Genomic DNA, 16715 nt, shown 5'->3' with positions numbered 1-16715 from the left:
TTTATATTGGTATTTTTAATTTGTCACATCTGCCAACATGGAGGAGAATTATGACCTGTACTAGAGCCAGCCACCAGGTGGCGCTCGAGACAGTTTGGCTTCCCTTTTTGGGGAGTCCATTTCTATACAACCTATGAGTTAGACATGTTGTGGTTATATAGATAATGTCAATACACGTGTCCTCTGAAATCAGGGAGAATGTGTGTGTGTGTGTGTGTGGTGGTGGTGGTGGTGGGGTGTTATGGGGCGTGGCTTCGTGACGTCACCGCGGTTTGCAGTGTGAATGCAGACGGAGTAGCTGAGGATGGAGCAGAGGAGGAGAAGACCCGCCGCTGTCTCACGCCTCTGAATTCTCCATCGCCCTCCCTTCGATCCAGAGACACACTGGCACTTCCTCTTCGTCTCTATTTTCTATGGCGCTTTTCTATTCATTCCGCCGCTGACACCGCTCCGCGTCACCCACCCGTCTGTCAGCACAACACCGGCTGCGACTGTCTCCTGAAGAAAACCACACCACCTTCTCCAGGATAGCCGCTGCTACAACAAACATGGATGAGGAGAACCACGGTGAGGCTGATTTATCCTTCTTTTGTATCTATTCCCCACGTTCTCCCTCGTTCAGCCCGCGTGTGTGCAGTGGATGGAGGGATGGTGTGGATGGATGAGTGTGACACAGGGATGGGAGCAGATGGAGGTATATCACGTCCAAGGTGTTGACCTACCGAGGAAAACACAGCAGACTTGGTTGTAACACCTGTTAATAAAGGAGCATTTCACCCCGAAAAGGCTGCAGGTCAGTGTGTTTGCTCCCAGGTGAGAGGGGATCTGTCCGCTCCTGCAGGGAAACATGTGAAGAAACGCTGGAGACATGATGAATAAAATGCTCTTTTTCTTCACGCAATCACCTTTTCCATGTGGTTGATGTCTTGCTGTGAGGCTTTGAAGTTGCTCTCGCTATCTGGTTGCTCTGTTTGAAGCCTGTGAACTGGTGGGAAATGATAAGATATGTGACTGGCGGGCTGAGCAGACAGACCTACCAGCCGTATACATCCTTTTACCGAAACATGTCCCTAAAATGTCCCCGTAAACCACAAGAGGTTGAGTCGCTATAAATTATGTTTAGTTCTCAAAGTAATGCGAAATATTATAGTTTTTTTTTAGTAAAAGGAGGAGATATGGCTCGAATTTATTTCCATTATGGATTTGTTTGCAGATTATTATCTTAAATAATCTAAAAAAAAATGTGTACATGACATTTTATGAAAAATGCTTATTTTAACTTCTCAGTATTCTGTCTATCCAGACTCAAAGATATCCTGTCATATGACTAAAAAAAGCAGCAGTTCTTGTGTGACTAAAATGAAGAAGCATAACAAAAGTTATTGCCAATTAATTCTCCATCTATTGACATCTATTGTACAGTGCAATATACGCAGGTGAAATGTATAAAAATACAATTATTACGTACTCTTACAAAAGGAATATCCTTGAATTTACTTGAGGTGCCAGGCTATCATTGGTCTTTTATCCCTATTGAGATTATTACCATTATTATTTATGGGATTCCCTCTATTTGTTTAACTATTTGTTTTCTTGCTGTGCAGCACTTTGTACTTTATATTTAAAAGTATTATTATTATTGTTATTATTTTTATATCTTTGTTTTTAATTGCATATACAATCTTTAAATGTCTACTGTTTAGTGATGGAGGTTCAGTATGATAAGGTTATTGTTATTTTCTATTAATGCCATAAACAAGCTATAGTGATGATCTGTACAGACTGAATGTTTTAAACTGAATATTTGATGCCACAGTCCCGACAGTGTGATTCTGTGATAAAGCTGAATGATCTGAGTCTGTGCAGCTGCATGTTTCACCTGGATTACTGCTCACACACGGTGGCTGCAGCTTCACGATACGACAGCAACAGTGGATGAAGCACACACACACACACACACACACACACACACACAGGATGCTTCTGAGCAGATAATCCAAAACCGCCCTGTGGGGCTGAAGGCCTCGAAGGCAGTGTAGTGTAAACAAAAGGCCATATAGTCTGATAACAGTTTGTCAGTTTAACTGTTAGAGATTAGCAGACCCAGGACAGACCCTTGTCTGCACTTCTTCTTTTTTTTCCACGATACATGGTGTGAATATATGTGAGAGTGGATATTTGTTCATGTGAGAAGGACCCTGGACCACTCATAGTTTATATTCGTGTGTCCAGGGGTTATGACTTACAAAAGAGTCTTTTCCTTAAGGTGGTATTGTTTTAATGTTCTACTGTTGTCTACGGTAATGCAAGTTACATTAAAATCAATTAACAATTTATTTTGGGGAAAATACATTGTTTTGGATACAAAAAGTCACGTTTTGGACACTTTGGTGCTCTTTACTCTGGTACAAATGTCAACTTTGCAGAAACAGTATCGCATTTCTTTGTGTCTGTTGCAGGGATTACAGTATGGTGGGCTGCACGGTGGTGCCTCACAGCAAAAAGGTTCCCAGTTTGGATCCCAGTTAGGCCCGGGGTCTTTCTGTGTGTAGAGTTTGCATGTTTTCGTGGTTCTCCAGCTTCCCCCCCAGTCCAAAGACATGCACAATGGGGAAGATTCGGTTGAGTGGAGACTAAATTGACTTTAGGCGTGAATGGTTGTTTGTCTCTGTATGGCGACCTGTCCAGGGTGAACCCCACCTCTCGCCTAATGTCAGCTGGGATTGGCTCCAGCTCCCATCACAACCCTCAAAGGATAAGCGGTATAGATAATGGATGGATGGTTTCAGTATGTCGTCATGATCTAAGAGTTGTTACAGAGTCTTGTTGAGAGTAATATTATTCTGGATTGGACCTTTATCCTCTTTGTTAATTTGTGACTTGCTGTCCCCTTCTCAAATGAAATGACTGCATGTGCTGGCAGTGCACTTCTCACAGATGAGGCCAGACGGAGAGATACACTGAATCCTGTGACGGGATGTCAGAGAGCACATGCAGAGGAACAGTGTCTGGTGATCAAACATACGGCACTCGCTCAGATAAAGTGTGTGCAGCACTGTGCAGTGTGCGAATCATTAAAATAACTTACCATAAATGTTAAACTCATGGAGAGCCCTCGTTCACACACACACGCACAGATCACTTAACATTGCTCACATGCACACCCCGATGTGCTGCTAACACAACCCAGGCACTATGAATGAAATATATGTCAAAGCCATTTCTGGGCACCTCTCAGCTCACAGTGTTTGTAGGTCATAGGCTGAGCTTTGCTTTTTTGTGCACGGCAACAAGTGTGCACATTATCGTCATGCATGTACATTAGGGGCCGTGTTCGCACGCCTGCATGTACAGTATGCGTGCAACATATGTTCAAAAATGGGGGGCTATAATTTGTTCTGCGCCAGTGAGCCAATCTGAGAACAACGGAGGAGCCAACAGATGCCATGATACTGTCGGATTAAGAAATGGTATATGAACAGCTAATGCTCCCACAAGCTTTCATCTCTCATGAAACTGAAACAGTACATTGATGTGATAATGAGCTGTATCAGGTCCAAAAGCTGTTTTCTCCGAGCGGGACATCATCAGTGGAATAATGGTGGAACATGGACATTTTAACCTTCAGGTTTCCAAGGGGTCTGAAAAAGGGTAATAATCTGAATTCTAGGCCTTAAAAAGTATAAATTCATGAAAATATTGTCGGTTTAAAGATATTTTAGTATAGGTCTTAATCAGGTAAACGTTTGCTGCATGCATAGTTTGTATAGTTGTAGTTCTTTCTCAACGGTATAGATATTAACTTGTAATAAAACTACAACATGACCAACGTGGAACTGATAAATCCAAAAACCCTCCGAATTTTTTTAATTACAGTCTGCTTGGCTGAGTTTTGACGCCTTCTGTCTCTGCCTGTAGTTTGAGAGATAACATTGTGTTTCCAGGGTTTAGTATTTTCAAATATTAGGAACCATAAGTAATTCTGGGACTGTGATATTCCTTCATATCTGTCATACTTGATGTTGGTCTTACATTTCATTTCTTATGATCTTCAAACTCTTAAATTAAACTTGCAGAAACCATGAACTTTCACACATGCTGTAGGATCCTTATTCACTTGCTACATCTCTCAATGAAACATATAAACTGAGCCACTGTGTGTTATTGCTGGGACTCATCTCTGTAGCATGGAATTCATTAGTACAAGTTTACTGCGCTCACTAATCAGAGTTGGCGCTCCTGTGCTCAGCTTACATGCCACAGCGCAGACAGGGCCTGGCCTCAAAATGGATGAAAATCAGCAACAGGCCTGAAAATGCTAAGTGTTTTTTATTACTCATGTGTCTATTTTTAGCGTCATTGTATAGCTGGAACGAGCAGTGGAAAGTACACAGGGGCAGAAACTGGCTGCGAGGCGGTTCACTGAACGGCTGGAGGGAGGCCATGAATTTAAACACTTGGCATTCTTGGATTTCGCTGCTTTTTACGATGCTTCCGTCAAGGGATTAACTGGCTGGAGTAAATGGCTGTTTTGAGTGTTCGGGGTATTAAAACGCTGGAATGAACTTAATTCACCTTCTGAAATGTCCCTGCACCTTTACAGCCTGAATGGAGGCGTCTGTCATGAATGAGACCCCTCCCCGACAAAACGTGTGTTGTGTTCCCAGGTACGGACGCCAAAAAAATGTACAGAAGTGTTTGGTTTTGGTGTCCTGTGAGGTTTCCTTGACCACGTTTCCTGTGTAAGTGTCGTGATAACCCCTCTACGTGTCCATCAGCACTCTTCTCTCCGCCGGGCCGTGGGAAAAGTCGAGTGGGAAAGGCCTTTCCTTTAATTCTTCTATTCTCTTTAGCCTGAGTTTGAGCGTGTGCGCTAAAATAACAATTAGTATCTGACTGCAGCACTGATGTTTTGACTGCGTGGGCTTTTTATTGGCGCTGGATGATGAATTCACACACGTTGGCCGTCTGATTGGTTTTCTTTTGCAATGAAATATCTCCCTTAAGCTGCTTTCAGACATGCACTGAACTCTGGATAATCTGCAGATATTCTCTGGAGGGGCCGTATGTGAGATCGCAAATGTCCACGTGAGACGCTCCAGACTTTCTGCGGAGTTTCTCCAGCCAGCGACCTAGTTAGACCTCCGGGGGAATGTCTGAATGAGCCCCCAGCAGGAGATCCTCTGCAGGATTCGCTGCAAGCGAGTGGGCGTGTTGATGACAATTAATAAATTACGTCCTGCCTCTGCCTTCTGCACCACCCTCACCTGAACCCTTCTGAGCAGAGAATCTCCTGCTGCACTGTTCATGTGTGAAAGGCAGACTATGGAGAAAGTCCGGACCCAATTCTGCAGACATTCTCCGGAGTTCATGTATGAAAACGACATTAGAGAGAAATGTTTGTGCATGTAAAAAAAATTAAAAATCCTCTAACTTAATGAACGTCTGACTTTATGCAGTTAGTGTTTATCACATTCACCGCAGCAGACATGAAACCCAGCCTCTGGTAGCCTGAATCAACACACGGTACCGTGGGCGTCGTTTCACTGGCGGCCAGGACTGTAGTTCTGAGGGGGATTAGTTGTTAAGAGGGGGAAGTTGGTGTGATTAAGGTACAGTCTTTGTTGTGGCTGTAGTGGAGTGTGTGGGAGGACATCAGATAGTCACTTTGGGGGCGAGCTGGAGCTGCTATGTAAGTAAGTGGCTGGTGCTGAAAGGCTGGACAGCTATGAAGCAGAGCTCAGGCAGCTGTTTCTCTCTGCATCCGCATGCTTCATCTGTCTAATGTCACCCTGGAGATGTGCTTCAAGTGTAGAGTTAAACATATTAGAGCTGAAATGATTAGTCTATTAGTTGATCAGCAGAGAATTCATCAGCAACTACTCTGATGATTGATTAAGTGTGCGAGTAATCGACAAGAAAAAAAATGACTAAGAGTCACTTGGTAAATATATTCTGGTTTATTATTTATTTATGTCACTGAACTAAATATATTTGAGTTTGGGGCGGGTTTGAATCCCGTGTTGCTTGTTCTCACTGTGTCTGTGTGGGTTTTCTCTGGGGACCTCCTCCCACAGTCCAAAGACATGCAGACTGGGCTTAGGTTGATTGGTGACTTGAAATCCACTGTGAGTGTGAATTCGAGTGTGAATGGTGTTTGTCTCTGTATGTTGGCCCTGGGATATGCTGGAGACCTGCAGGGTGCACCGTCCAAAGGTTTAAAATAAATATAGCTTCTAACACCACCTTTTATGTGATGTGGTGTTGTGTTGTGTTGTGTTGTGTTGTGTTGTGTTGTGTTTTGTTGTGTTGTGTTGTGTTGTGTTGTGTCATGTTATGTTTTGTTGTGATATGTTGTGCTTTGTTATGTTTTGTTATCTTATGTTGTGTTATGTTATGTTGTGTTGTGTTGTATTATGTGCCACACTGTTTCTATATGGCATCAGCTGGTAGCAGTAGTTAGTGTTTAGCTGCATTGCCCTGACTATTGTTTTAAAAATAAAAAATGACTGTATCTAAATCTTTTTTTAAAAAACGTTTATTGCATCTGCAAAACATGTGCTATGTACATGTTTTATCCAGCCAGCGGGAGAAAGAATTCCCCCTCTGGTATAAAAACAGCTGGTTGGATTTACCTCTTCCAAATGCCCTACAGCATCTCAGTAGCCTGAAAGCAAAGCAAGCAACGGTTTAGGCAAAATTCGTCTCTTCTGTGTATGTGTCGACACAGATTCCCAAAAATGTGCTAAAATGTACTCTTTACAATCTCATTGGTTGACCCGGCAGACTGGCTGTGTTGTTTAAAGGCTTAAGGGATGATTTGGAAAGAACAGAAATTCAATTTGACTGCCAAGATTATGGGTTTTGTGGCGCAACATTAGAAGATTATACATACAGAACATTATACCACATTCAGCATGACAAATACACAAACACAGACACTGCTGGCGCATGATGTACAGCGTCTGAGCCGGTAACAAACTGGGCTATTTAAGTGTTGGGACTACATATGGACCTGATTAAGAGAGAGACTGCGGAGGCTTCCCGACGTGTTCCCATCTCCATGGCAGTGTGTGTCTGTGCGTAAGTGGAAAACGAGAAATTGTAGCTCTCTGGGAGAAAGACAACATCTCCTCTGTTGTGAATAGAGGTACGCTTTGCCTGGAGTTATTGCTTGGAGCTGTCGAGAGGGGAAAGGCCTTTAAGCGCGAGACGGAGAGCAGATGGGAGACAAAAGGCTCAGCAAATTAAATGAGCGGGAGACAGGGAGGAACACAGACTGACATTTAGGCCAGCGGAGATGTACTGTGTTCGAGTAATCCACACCTAATTTCAGTGGAGGGAGAGCTCAGAGAAAACAGGCTCCAGCTGACCATACAGAATCAGAGGTGGGGGAAGTTGGCTGGAGAGGCTTCCAGAGTAGACGTGTGCAGCCTCTGGCTTCCCAGCCAAGAATCACGCCACCGCCTGGTACCCATTCTCTCACCTTAATAAAATGTCCTGGCGCTCTGTCATTTCATTTCCTGCGTTTTTATTTTCAGGACGAAGTGTATATTTTCTCTTCTGTTCCTAATAGACTTGTGCGAGGACAGAGCTGCTCTTAATGGAAAGTGTTTTCAACCAGTAGGACATGGGACAGGTTGAGATTTAACATGATCCCTCTTTGAGGTACTGTCGCGAACAGGGAGCCAGTACGAAGAGGGAGCAATCACATGAACGTTGTGGGTGGTTTCTGTAGATGTTCTGATCAAAGGTTGCTCTGCTCTGGTTGTGAATGGGATCACGGTGCTCCGCCAAAGTCAGTGTTTTTGCAGGCAGGCGCACAACCATTACAGGAACATCCTGGACAAGCAGGCCGGAGGCCGACACACAGCGGCTCACTGAACAGTTTCAAGCTTGTGCCAGTCGTCCAGTTTGACCCCCTCAGATTTTCCATATTTCCGCTGGTATCTGCACATTGTCAGCATGTACACAGATATCAGAACTTATTTGCTCTTCTTCATTGTTGTGCATAGAATAACAAGCACCTAATACAGATTTTGAAATTGCTCCCAAGCCAGATATCTATCACAATTATGGAGGTGACTGTGTTCGTATCAGAGAAACCATCGCTTTCATTCAGCTTCCTGTCAATCACCTGACACCCGCAGGAAGCAGCAGAGGTGTCTGTCAGGAAATAATCCCACCGTCCTTTCAAAATGTATTTTCCACTTCCATGTCTTCCACCCTTATCTGCTGATGGTTCCGAGCTAGACAGAGCCTGTAAGGTTTTACAAGAAGCTAAAATATTACCGGATACAGGTGTTGACGTCCTGTGTTTGTGTTGTCATGTGGAGCCAATATCTGAGCAGACTCAGCTGTCAATCATGACATTTCTGCCTGTTTTGATAGAATTGAATAACATTTTAATATTTATTTAATTTGCCTTCAACATACATCAGTTTAGTTTAGTCCATGTTCCATCAACTAACACGGAGGAGGTGGGGTTTATGGGCTTCACTTTTGGGGAACTGTCATGTTGTCCATCATTCCAGAGACATTAAAGGGAAGTAAAAGACTATTACACCAGTATTCTGCCTCCTTTTGCTAATTTCTGGGATATTTCTAGCACCGTGAGACAATAGAAGTAACATGAAACTGGAGGTTTTCACAGCTTCCCTGGAAATTGTGTCTAAAACCTGGACAATCATCTGAGATCTGTAGCGTTGAGTGAACATTGAGCTACTTGGGCTGCACTCAGCCCGTGAAAGCCCCTCATCCTGCCCGGATGCCAGAAGAAACAGCATCCATCCAGCTCATTCTCAGGCCGATCAAATCATCAGATTATAGTTACTTTGGCCACCAGCATATGGCAGATGAAGCCCCTCAGATCCTACACGCCGTGTTCGTCGAATCAAATATTGACATAGCGCTGATGCCGAGCAGATGTGTCGTATAAGGAGGACATGCTACGCAGACCACCTCCTATGCAACCGCACACTCGCGCAAATGCACTCACTCAGCAGGAGGTCCCTCCCCAAAACTGCAGATTAACCAGAGCAATCAGTGTGAGGGCTCTTCAGCTCCCCAAGCCCCAGATTTCTCCTCGTGATCCTAGAGGTAGTTAAAAATTCAAAGCGATATTAGCTCCCCGAATGGGCCTTCTCACGCAAAGGGCAGGATTGTTGTTCCTGAATTATTACTGAACAGGCTGTGGCGCGGCGCACTAAACAGATTTTTAGACATTCATACAGTCTGAATGGAACAGCATGAAACCGGCAACTGCTATTGTGAATCTAGTATAATTTTTCAAGCAAAATTGCAGATTCTGTATTATATGCAATCTTAAACTAAATTGGTCAAAGAAGAATTTCTTTATGGACATTTCATGGACCTGACAGCAAATAAATTAATTAAAGGGATAATTTATACTCATTACAATAATCGTAATAACAAGAGCGATATTAGATATTTATCATACTTGATTTGGTCAATTGGACATTAACACGTGTTAGATTGAATTCTAGAATAGGATGGATTTGATGAAAAGGTCTCTGCCGTGTCAACTTGACGCTTATTGTCCCATAGAAGCTTTTCTCACATGCATGTTGACTCCTGTGTGCACAACCTCTTCCTCTTCACATTGGCCTTTGTGCCGACATCTCGTCGTTCCCGCTCTGTGCCTGTGTAAACAGCTTCACCAGACTATCTGCTGATACTGTCACATTATTTTACCACTGAGGCAAAGTAGGTTAAAGTCAGGCAGCGACTAGTTGGAGGTAACATCTGTGTATATGCTGTTATACATCCGCCTCGTATCGGGCTTAAAGAGCGGTGGGGAGGGTGACTCTGTGGGATTAGTGCCAGCTGGCCTCGGTGTGTACGCGCTTGTGTGCGGTTCTATCCACACATGTATGTCTGTCTGTCTGTATGACCCCGGCCGTAATGCAGAGCGTATCTTCGTCTACAGCTAAGAGGGATTGGGGGTTGCTGGCTTCACATTAGAGTCTGGATCCAGAGGAAGTTTCCCTTTGCCTTCCTGCTTCCTCGCATGTGTTCCATTGTGCTGCATGGCCAAGCGGGGTAACAGGGTTATCGTTTTTTTTAAAGCTCATCCACTTTAAACGACATCATAGCGGGTAAAGTCGCAAGTTTAAATCCAGTGGATCTGCACAAATCCTCTCTCACACACACACACACACGAGTCGTGAAAACTAGGACCGGAGCCAGTGTTAAGTGAGCGTGGGATTTTCACTCTGAGCTCCATGAGTACCTCGCTGCTTTTGCTGCACAACTGCTGTGAACACTGGTCGTATGAAAGTCCTCGAATCAGCTCTGGAAAATTATTTTTTTCTCCCTCTTATGACGTGGCTCCTATTGTTCGCTCCCAAAATAAACATGGTACAAGTTATGAAACTCATGCAGACTGGTGATGGTGCCAAAAGCGCCCCTGCATTAGTTTAAGTGACGTTAAAGCCTCTGGTTTGAGTGGGTGGTCAGGGACAGTTGTTAGTTTTGGGTGTGAAGAGCGGCAGAGGATTTACTCCTAAAAGTAGATTTTGAGGGATTTTGTTTTTTTGGGGGCATTACTGGAGCTTCTTTTTTTCCGTGGCGCACATGTTGGAGTTTAAACCCTTTGGACTCTGTCAACCCACCACTCAATACACAGGGTTTCTGAGCTCTCATATTAGAAGTCACAGAGGTTAAAATGTGTATCCAGTCCAGTTTTCTGCCCATTTAGCTCTCACACAAATTTATCGGCTCACCACCTACAGCTGCCCCACTATTGGACGAGCCAACCCTTGGTCTTCTAGAAATGACTCACACCATAATTGATTTTTGTAGATTTCCAATCAAGCGTGGCTGTGTTTGGTTTGAGCCAATCTTCACATAGTGCCCAGCTCCAGCCCCACGATTCCCTCTGTGCCTGTTAAAGACACTAAACTCATTTCCTGAGTCAGTCAAAGCAGGTCAGAGGGGGGGTGTGTTAATAATGTAATTGGTGGACCACCTCTGTAGAGGACCCCCATCACTAAACAAGATTATCTACTGGAACAGAGATGTCAAAGTCCTGTCTACTTCCAAATATGTAATTTGAAATTTACTCTATATTGCAGTAGACCCAGAAACAGACAACTGGATTAGAGGATAATAGCAATGTTTTGTTGTTAATGGCGGTGGGCTTTTATTAAAGGGGGCATCCTCTCTGTCTCATTAGATTAGTAATGAATGAAGATTGTAATCATGCACTGCATTGTTGCTTTCAGTGTATATCTCCATTAGCTAATGCATGGCCTCAGGCAAACAGAAAACATGAAGCTGTCTGCTCTGTGCACATTATCTTCCTCTTGGCAAAGTATAATGGGTCTCTCTAATGATTATTATTTTCAATATTATATTTTGTAATAATGTTTTGATTATTGATCAACTGGCCAGTCTAGGAAATGATGAAAAAAAAATGCCTATAACCTTTTACCACAAAACAGACGTTGTTTTTTTCAAATTGTTTGTTTGGTCCAAGGAACAGCTCAGATATTCAGTCAGTATCCGAAGAATATTTTTTATACTATTTTCTTTAAACATTAATACAATTTATTTAACGAGCACTGTGACTATTTGGTTTGGTCCATGTCAAACCACTAACATGGAGGAGGCAGGGTTTATCATCCCTTCTTCAGCTAGCCACCAGGTGGAGATCAAGATGACTTGGCTTCAGTTTTCAGAGCTGTCATGTCGTCCATCTTTGTATACAGTCTACGGTACAGCCAGTAGCTAGGTAGCTTAGCTTATTTTAGGATAATAACTGCAAACAGCAAATGAACATGTTAATCAGTGACCTTAAGAGGTGCTGACAGACCAGCTGCTTCCCCATTGTTACTCTTTATGCTAAGCTAAAATCACGGCTGACTGTAGCCTATAATATTAAAGGTATGTGGTATCAACATTCTCATCAAACTCTTTTCAAAAATGCAAATACAAGAATTTCCCAGAATGTCAAAGGAATGGATTAAGTTTTGACCCTTAAATCCCAGCAGGTTACGAGGTTAGCCCTGATATCCTGCACAACAGATGGACGAACACAAGCTCCTATTTTTATTCAATTACATTTTAATGTAGGCCAAAAACTGCTGAGAACATTCCTCGGGTAAAAGTTTTGAGGTATTGTAAAACAACATGGGAACATTATAGGAGCACTAATTGTCTTTAGCGCCACATTCACAGCACTATTTAGCCAGAGGTTAGCAACACTAATTAACGTCTTTATTTTCATACTTTGCACCCCCCTCTGTTGTCTATTAAAAACATTGCCCACAAACGGAACCCCTGTGCTGTTTTCTTCCACCATTTACCTGCCCCTCATCACAGCGCTCCAGAATTACATAACTAGGTCAGGAAGTGCCTTTTTGTCTCATTGTTAATTTGAAAACCATCTACAACAACAGTTGGCGCCCCCTGAACGCAACTCTTTCTACAAGCTGTCAAATTGAAAGTGGGATGAATGCTTCCTCTTGAGCCCAGTGACCTTCTTTTACTTTAATTGGCGCAGATTCCCGCCTGCGAGGCGAAATAACAAGTGATGTTTTTTATATCTCTACTTGCAGAGATACACGCTTTCTGCCTCTAAGCTGGCTTAATGACGCGAGATTGCCCAGGCTCTCTGCGCGTCAGAAAGATGGAGACGACTTGGAGATAAAGCGCGTGTGTGGGGCGAGAGAGGGAAATAAAGATTAAAAAACAAGATTGAGACAGAAAGACGGAGAGAGAAAGATGGTTGGGAGAACCCAGCCGAGAGCGAGTCGTCCTCCCTGCTTGCAGACGTTTGCCAGGATGTGTAAAAAACCTCTCTGGCATCAGGATTCTAGGTCGTGTTAAAGTACATGTAATTAAAGAAAACTTGCTCTTATTAGTAGAATTCCACATGTGAGCCAGATAGAGGAGGAGAGAAAGAGTGAAAACCCTTTTAATTGGAATAATAAACACCCCCCCTCATCTCCCCCCTGGTTAATTAACACGCAGGCTCCTGATATGTGTTAGTGAAGCAGAACAAGGTGAAAACTGTCTAATACTCCCGTCACTTCACTGTATGTGGGAGGATGAATCTTCAATCTCTGCTGTGAACTCCTAAAGAACTCGTCGGCACCAGATTGAATTCAGGGCTCGCTTCGGTTTTGTTTCATCTTTAGCAATCCTATTACTCGCACTGGGATCTTTACCTTTTTCTGTCACGTTCCATTTTGTTTTGTCGTGCATGACGCAAAGAGCCCTGACGGAAGGAGCTGCGTGCAAATGAGACTTAAGGTCTGCTGTGTTTTCCCCATCGTGTGTTACAGTTCCCGAGGACCTGTCCCTGGAGGAGAGGGATGAGCTGTCAAACATCCGACGCAGGAAGAAGGAGCTGCTCGATGATATTGAGGTGCGTGGACATATGAGCATATAGTTTATATCCAGGAAACATTAGAAGCCCTATCTCAGAAAGCTTCCGATCATTAGTGGTGCACTGTACGTCTTTTATCGATCAATTTCATGTGAAGACATTTATAATTTATCTATTTTTACTCATTTAAACTTTAAATTCAAATTTTTTCTGCAGAAGGTTAGGTCTATTTGCATGCTGAGCATAATGCAAATTGACCCACAGTTTATCTTTGCACACTCAATTTGCTCCAATAAAAGGGATGACTTCTCCACAGTGCACATATAAAGTGTTGTCTCACACCATGAAGCTTCTCTGACCTTTATCCCGCTTTGACCTAAATAAAGGACTGTTTCACTCTTTTCCCGCAGAGGTTGAAGTTCGAGATCGCAGAGGTCATGACGGAGATCGAGCAGCTGACGTGTGTCGGAGAGAGGTAAGTCACTGAAGTCAAGGATTATTGCATGGATGTAGTTTGTGTAGATGATGTTTTAAAGCATTTATCAAATATTCCTTTAGATTTTGTGCACAGTCTGAATGCTGTTTCAGAGTCCTCTACTCTTTAGCAGCAATGAATATGTTGTGGGTCACTATAATTAAACAGGAAATGAAAACGTATTTCCATCTTTTAAAAATAATTAACCATATGTAAGAGAGTCTTTGGCCTCCTGAGCCCTAAATAACACACATATTGGTTTTCACCCTGCAGAATTATGGCTCATAGTCGACTCACTGTTTTCTTAGTTGTCAAAGACAGTTAGATCACCATGGTGCTCTCTGTTGTAAATTACATACTGCAGGTTCGATATGAATTAAGTAGATAAACATGGGAAGAAGGTTGAAGAATACTATCAACCAGACCTTGCTGGATGTGTGTATGTGTTAAATTAACCTGTGACCCCCGGCTACATCTCAACACCTGCAAAGTTTGGTCATGGTATCTTGGGCGGTTGTCAAAATGTGTCCACTGTCAGACAGTCATTTAACCTCAGTGTCAGTTACACACACACACACACACACACACACACACACACACACACACACACACACACACACACACACACACACACACACACACACGCACACACACACGCACACACACACGCACACACCGACTCAAAAGGTGAAAGCTATTTAACCAACAATGACAGTCAATATTCAACATGTGTCAATGTAAATCAATAAAGCGAGTGCTCCCTAGGTCTCCTAAGGCCATTCCTGCTTTGTCATCTCATCTGTCACTTTATCACCCATCTGCATTACAGATATTAAAACTGTACACGCAGCGTTTTCTTCAGTTTGTCTCTGTGTGCACATGTTTTTTATCGTCTTAGATTCAAGCACGAGCATGCAAGCAGGAAATAATCTCCTGTTATTATTATAAATAAAATGGAATTGTTGTGTTTGGGGGTCCGAATGTTATATATTGTAAAAATAAAATCTGCATTTGCATTTTTTGTGTCGCAGTAAAACAACCCAGAGAAACAAACAGATCGCCATGGGTCGGAAGAAATTCAACATGGACCCAAAGAAAGTACGTTTCTGCGCTTTTATTTTATTTGACAGTCCTGTACCGGCCTCATATTTTCATTACAAATCATCACAGCCTCCAGTGTCTCTGTAGCCTCAGAATTAAATGAATCTTTTGTCCTCTTCCTCTCCAGGGAATCCAGTTCCTGCTGGAGAACGACCTTCTGCAGCACACTCCCGAAGAAGTCTCCCAGTTCCTCTACAAAGGCGAGGGCCTCAACAAGACTATGATTGGAGACTACTTAGGCGAACGGTAAGACAGATCATCAGTCAGGCTGTGGCAGGAAGCCCTCCCCTCTTCTGATTTACACCCCCCCTCAGTGATTAGAGAGAGGAATTATGGGCTGGATGAATTGATTAATAAGGGAGAACATTGATTGCACCCTCCCACCCCTCAACATGAATCTTTGAGGACGTGCGTGTGTCTTGTCATAGTTCACCCACGTGAACTTCTAACTGGTAATAAAAGGTCCAAGCCGCTCCTCAGATCTCTGGCCCGACCGTCCTGCAGCCGCACCCCAGTGAATGTCTCTTATAGCCAAAAGACTGTTGAGATGAGGTGAGAGTAGTTAAACACACGATATGAGGAAGAATACACACTGAATCAATCAATGAGCCCAAGAACTGACATGAATACAAAGAAATGAAAAGAGTGAAGCTGCTAACAGTATTTACCATGAGGTTTTCAAAGAGCTGTAATCAAACATGGACTTAATGATAGTTAATGGAGAACGGTGTACCATGAAACTGTTTTCCGTTTCATCCCTAAAATAATAAAATTGAATAAATGTATAATATAAAATAAAATAAAATGTAAATCTAAAAAATAAAATAGAATAAATCTCACATTACGTCTTTATTCATATCCAGTATGGTCTAATAAAAATAATCTTGATTGATGTCGACTTCACGGTGTTGATCTTTTTAAAGCGGCTGTACATCATTTTAAAAGAATAGAAAGTCCACTCTGTCTTTCTTTGGCCTTTTAGTCCATGCTGGAAATACCATCTGCTCCAGTCTGTATTAACTTAGTTCCAGGGGCTGAAACAATGAGGCACACATGTACGCTGAATGAAGATTAAATGAAGGTTGGGGAGGGGACGACTCTGGGGAGTCCTCTTGTTGGCAATGGGCTTTATTCATTGAAGATCATTAAGAGGGAACCAATCCAGTGGAAATCACACTAAACACAGGCTCGGTAATTTACACTCAGTAATTATCACTAATTAAGATTCTACAAGGAGCAGGAACCTATTGTTACACAGAGAGGGGGAGCAGGTGGTGGAGATCGTGGAGGTGCGGGGTACAAGGCAGCTACTCATGGGAGGGAGGCTCAGACAGTGGAAGTGACTTCAAGGAAGATGGATAGATGGATAGATGGATAGAGAGAGAGAGAGAGAGAGAGAGAGAGAGTGGGATGGGTGGGTGGATGGTTAGATGGATAGATCCATCGATCGATAGATAGATAAATAGATAGATGATGGATGGATGGATGGATGGATGGATGGATGGATAGATGAACAGATAGATGGATAGATGGACAGATAGATGGGTGTGTTGATGAAGGTTGCATCCCTTTTTATTGTTCCTGTGTAATTCACCCTTGTTTGTCACATGCTCACACTCACTGTTATCACAGACACCTATATATACAGTATATACAGTATATATATATATATATATTTAAATGCATATTTTATTTCACCTTTACAAATGGCAGGCCAATTTTAATAACTTGTATAATCCTCATAGGAAATAATGTGTTTCATTAGGTTCAGTCATAAACAAAAAC

General features: G+C 42.8%; 1 protein-coding gene across 1 annotated transcript in view; it reads left to right on the top strand.

Moving 5' to 3' along the window:
- The first annotated feature begins 264 nt into the window (after positions 1–264).
- Positions 265–16715, top strand: part of LOC118101104 (cytohesin-3) — a 32187-nt gene continuing 15736 nt past the window's right edge. The window contains exons 1-5 of the mRNA XM_035146777.2: positions 265–567; positions 13311–13393; positions 13765–13829; positions 14861–14927; positions 15058–15176. Of these exons, the coding sequence (XP_035002668.1) occupies positions 549–567; positions 13311–13393; positions 13765–13829; positions 14861–14927; positions 15058–15176 (353 nt within the window). The 5' untranslated portion in view covers positions 265–548. The remainder of the gene's footprint in view (positions 568–13310; positions 13394–13764; positions 13830–14860; positions 14928–15057; positions 15177–16715) is intronic.

The sequence above is a fragment of the Hippoglossus stenolepis genome, chromosome 21, assembly GCF_022539355.2.
Source record: "Hippoglossus stenolepis isolate QCI-W04-F060 chromosome 21, HSTE1.2, whole genome shotgun sequence".
Taxonomy (NCBI): Eukaryota; Metazoa; Chordata; class Actinopteri; order Pleuronectiformes; family Pleuronectidae; genus Hippoglossus; species Hippoglossus stenolepis.
Note: the sequence above shows the minus strand (reverse complement) of the source record. Positions and strands in the feature narration are given on the sequence as shown.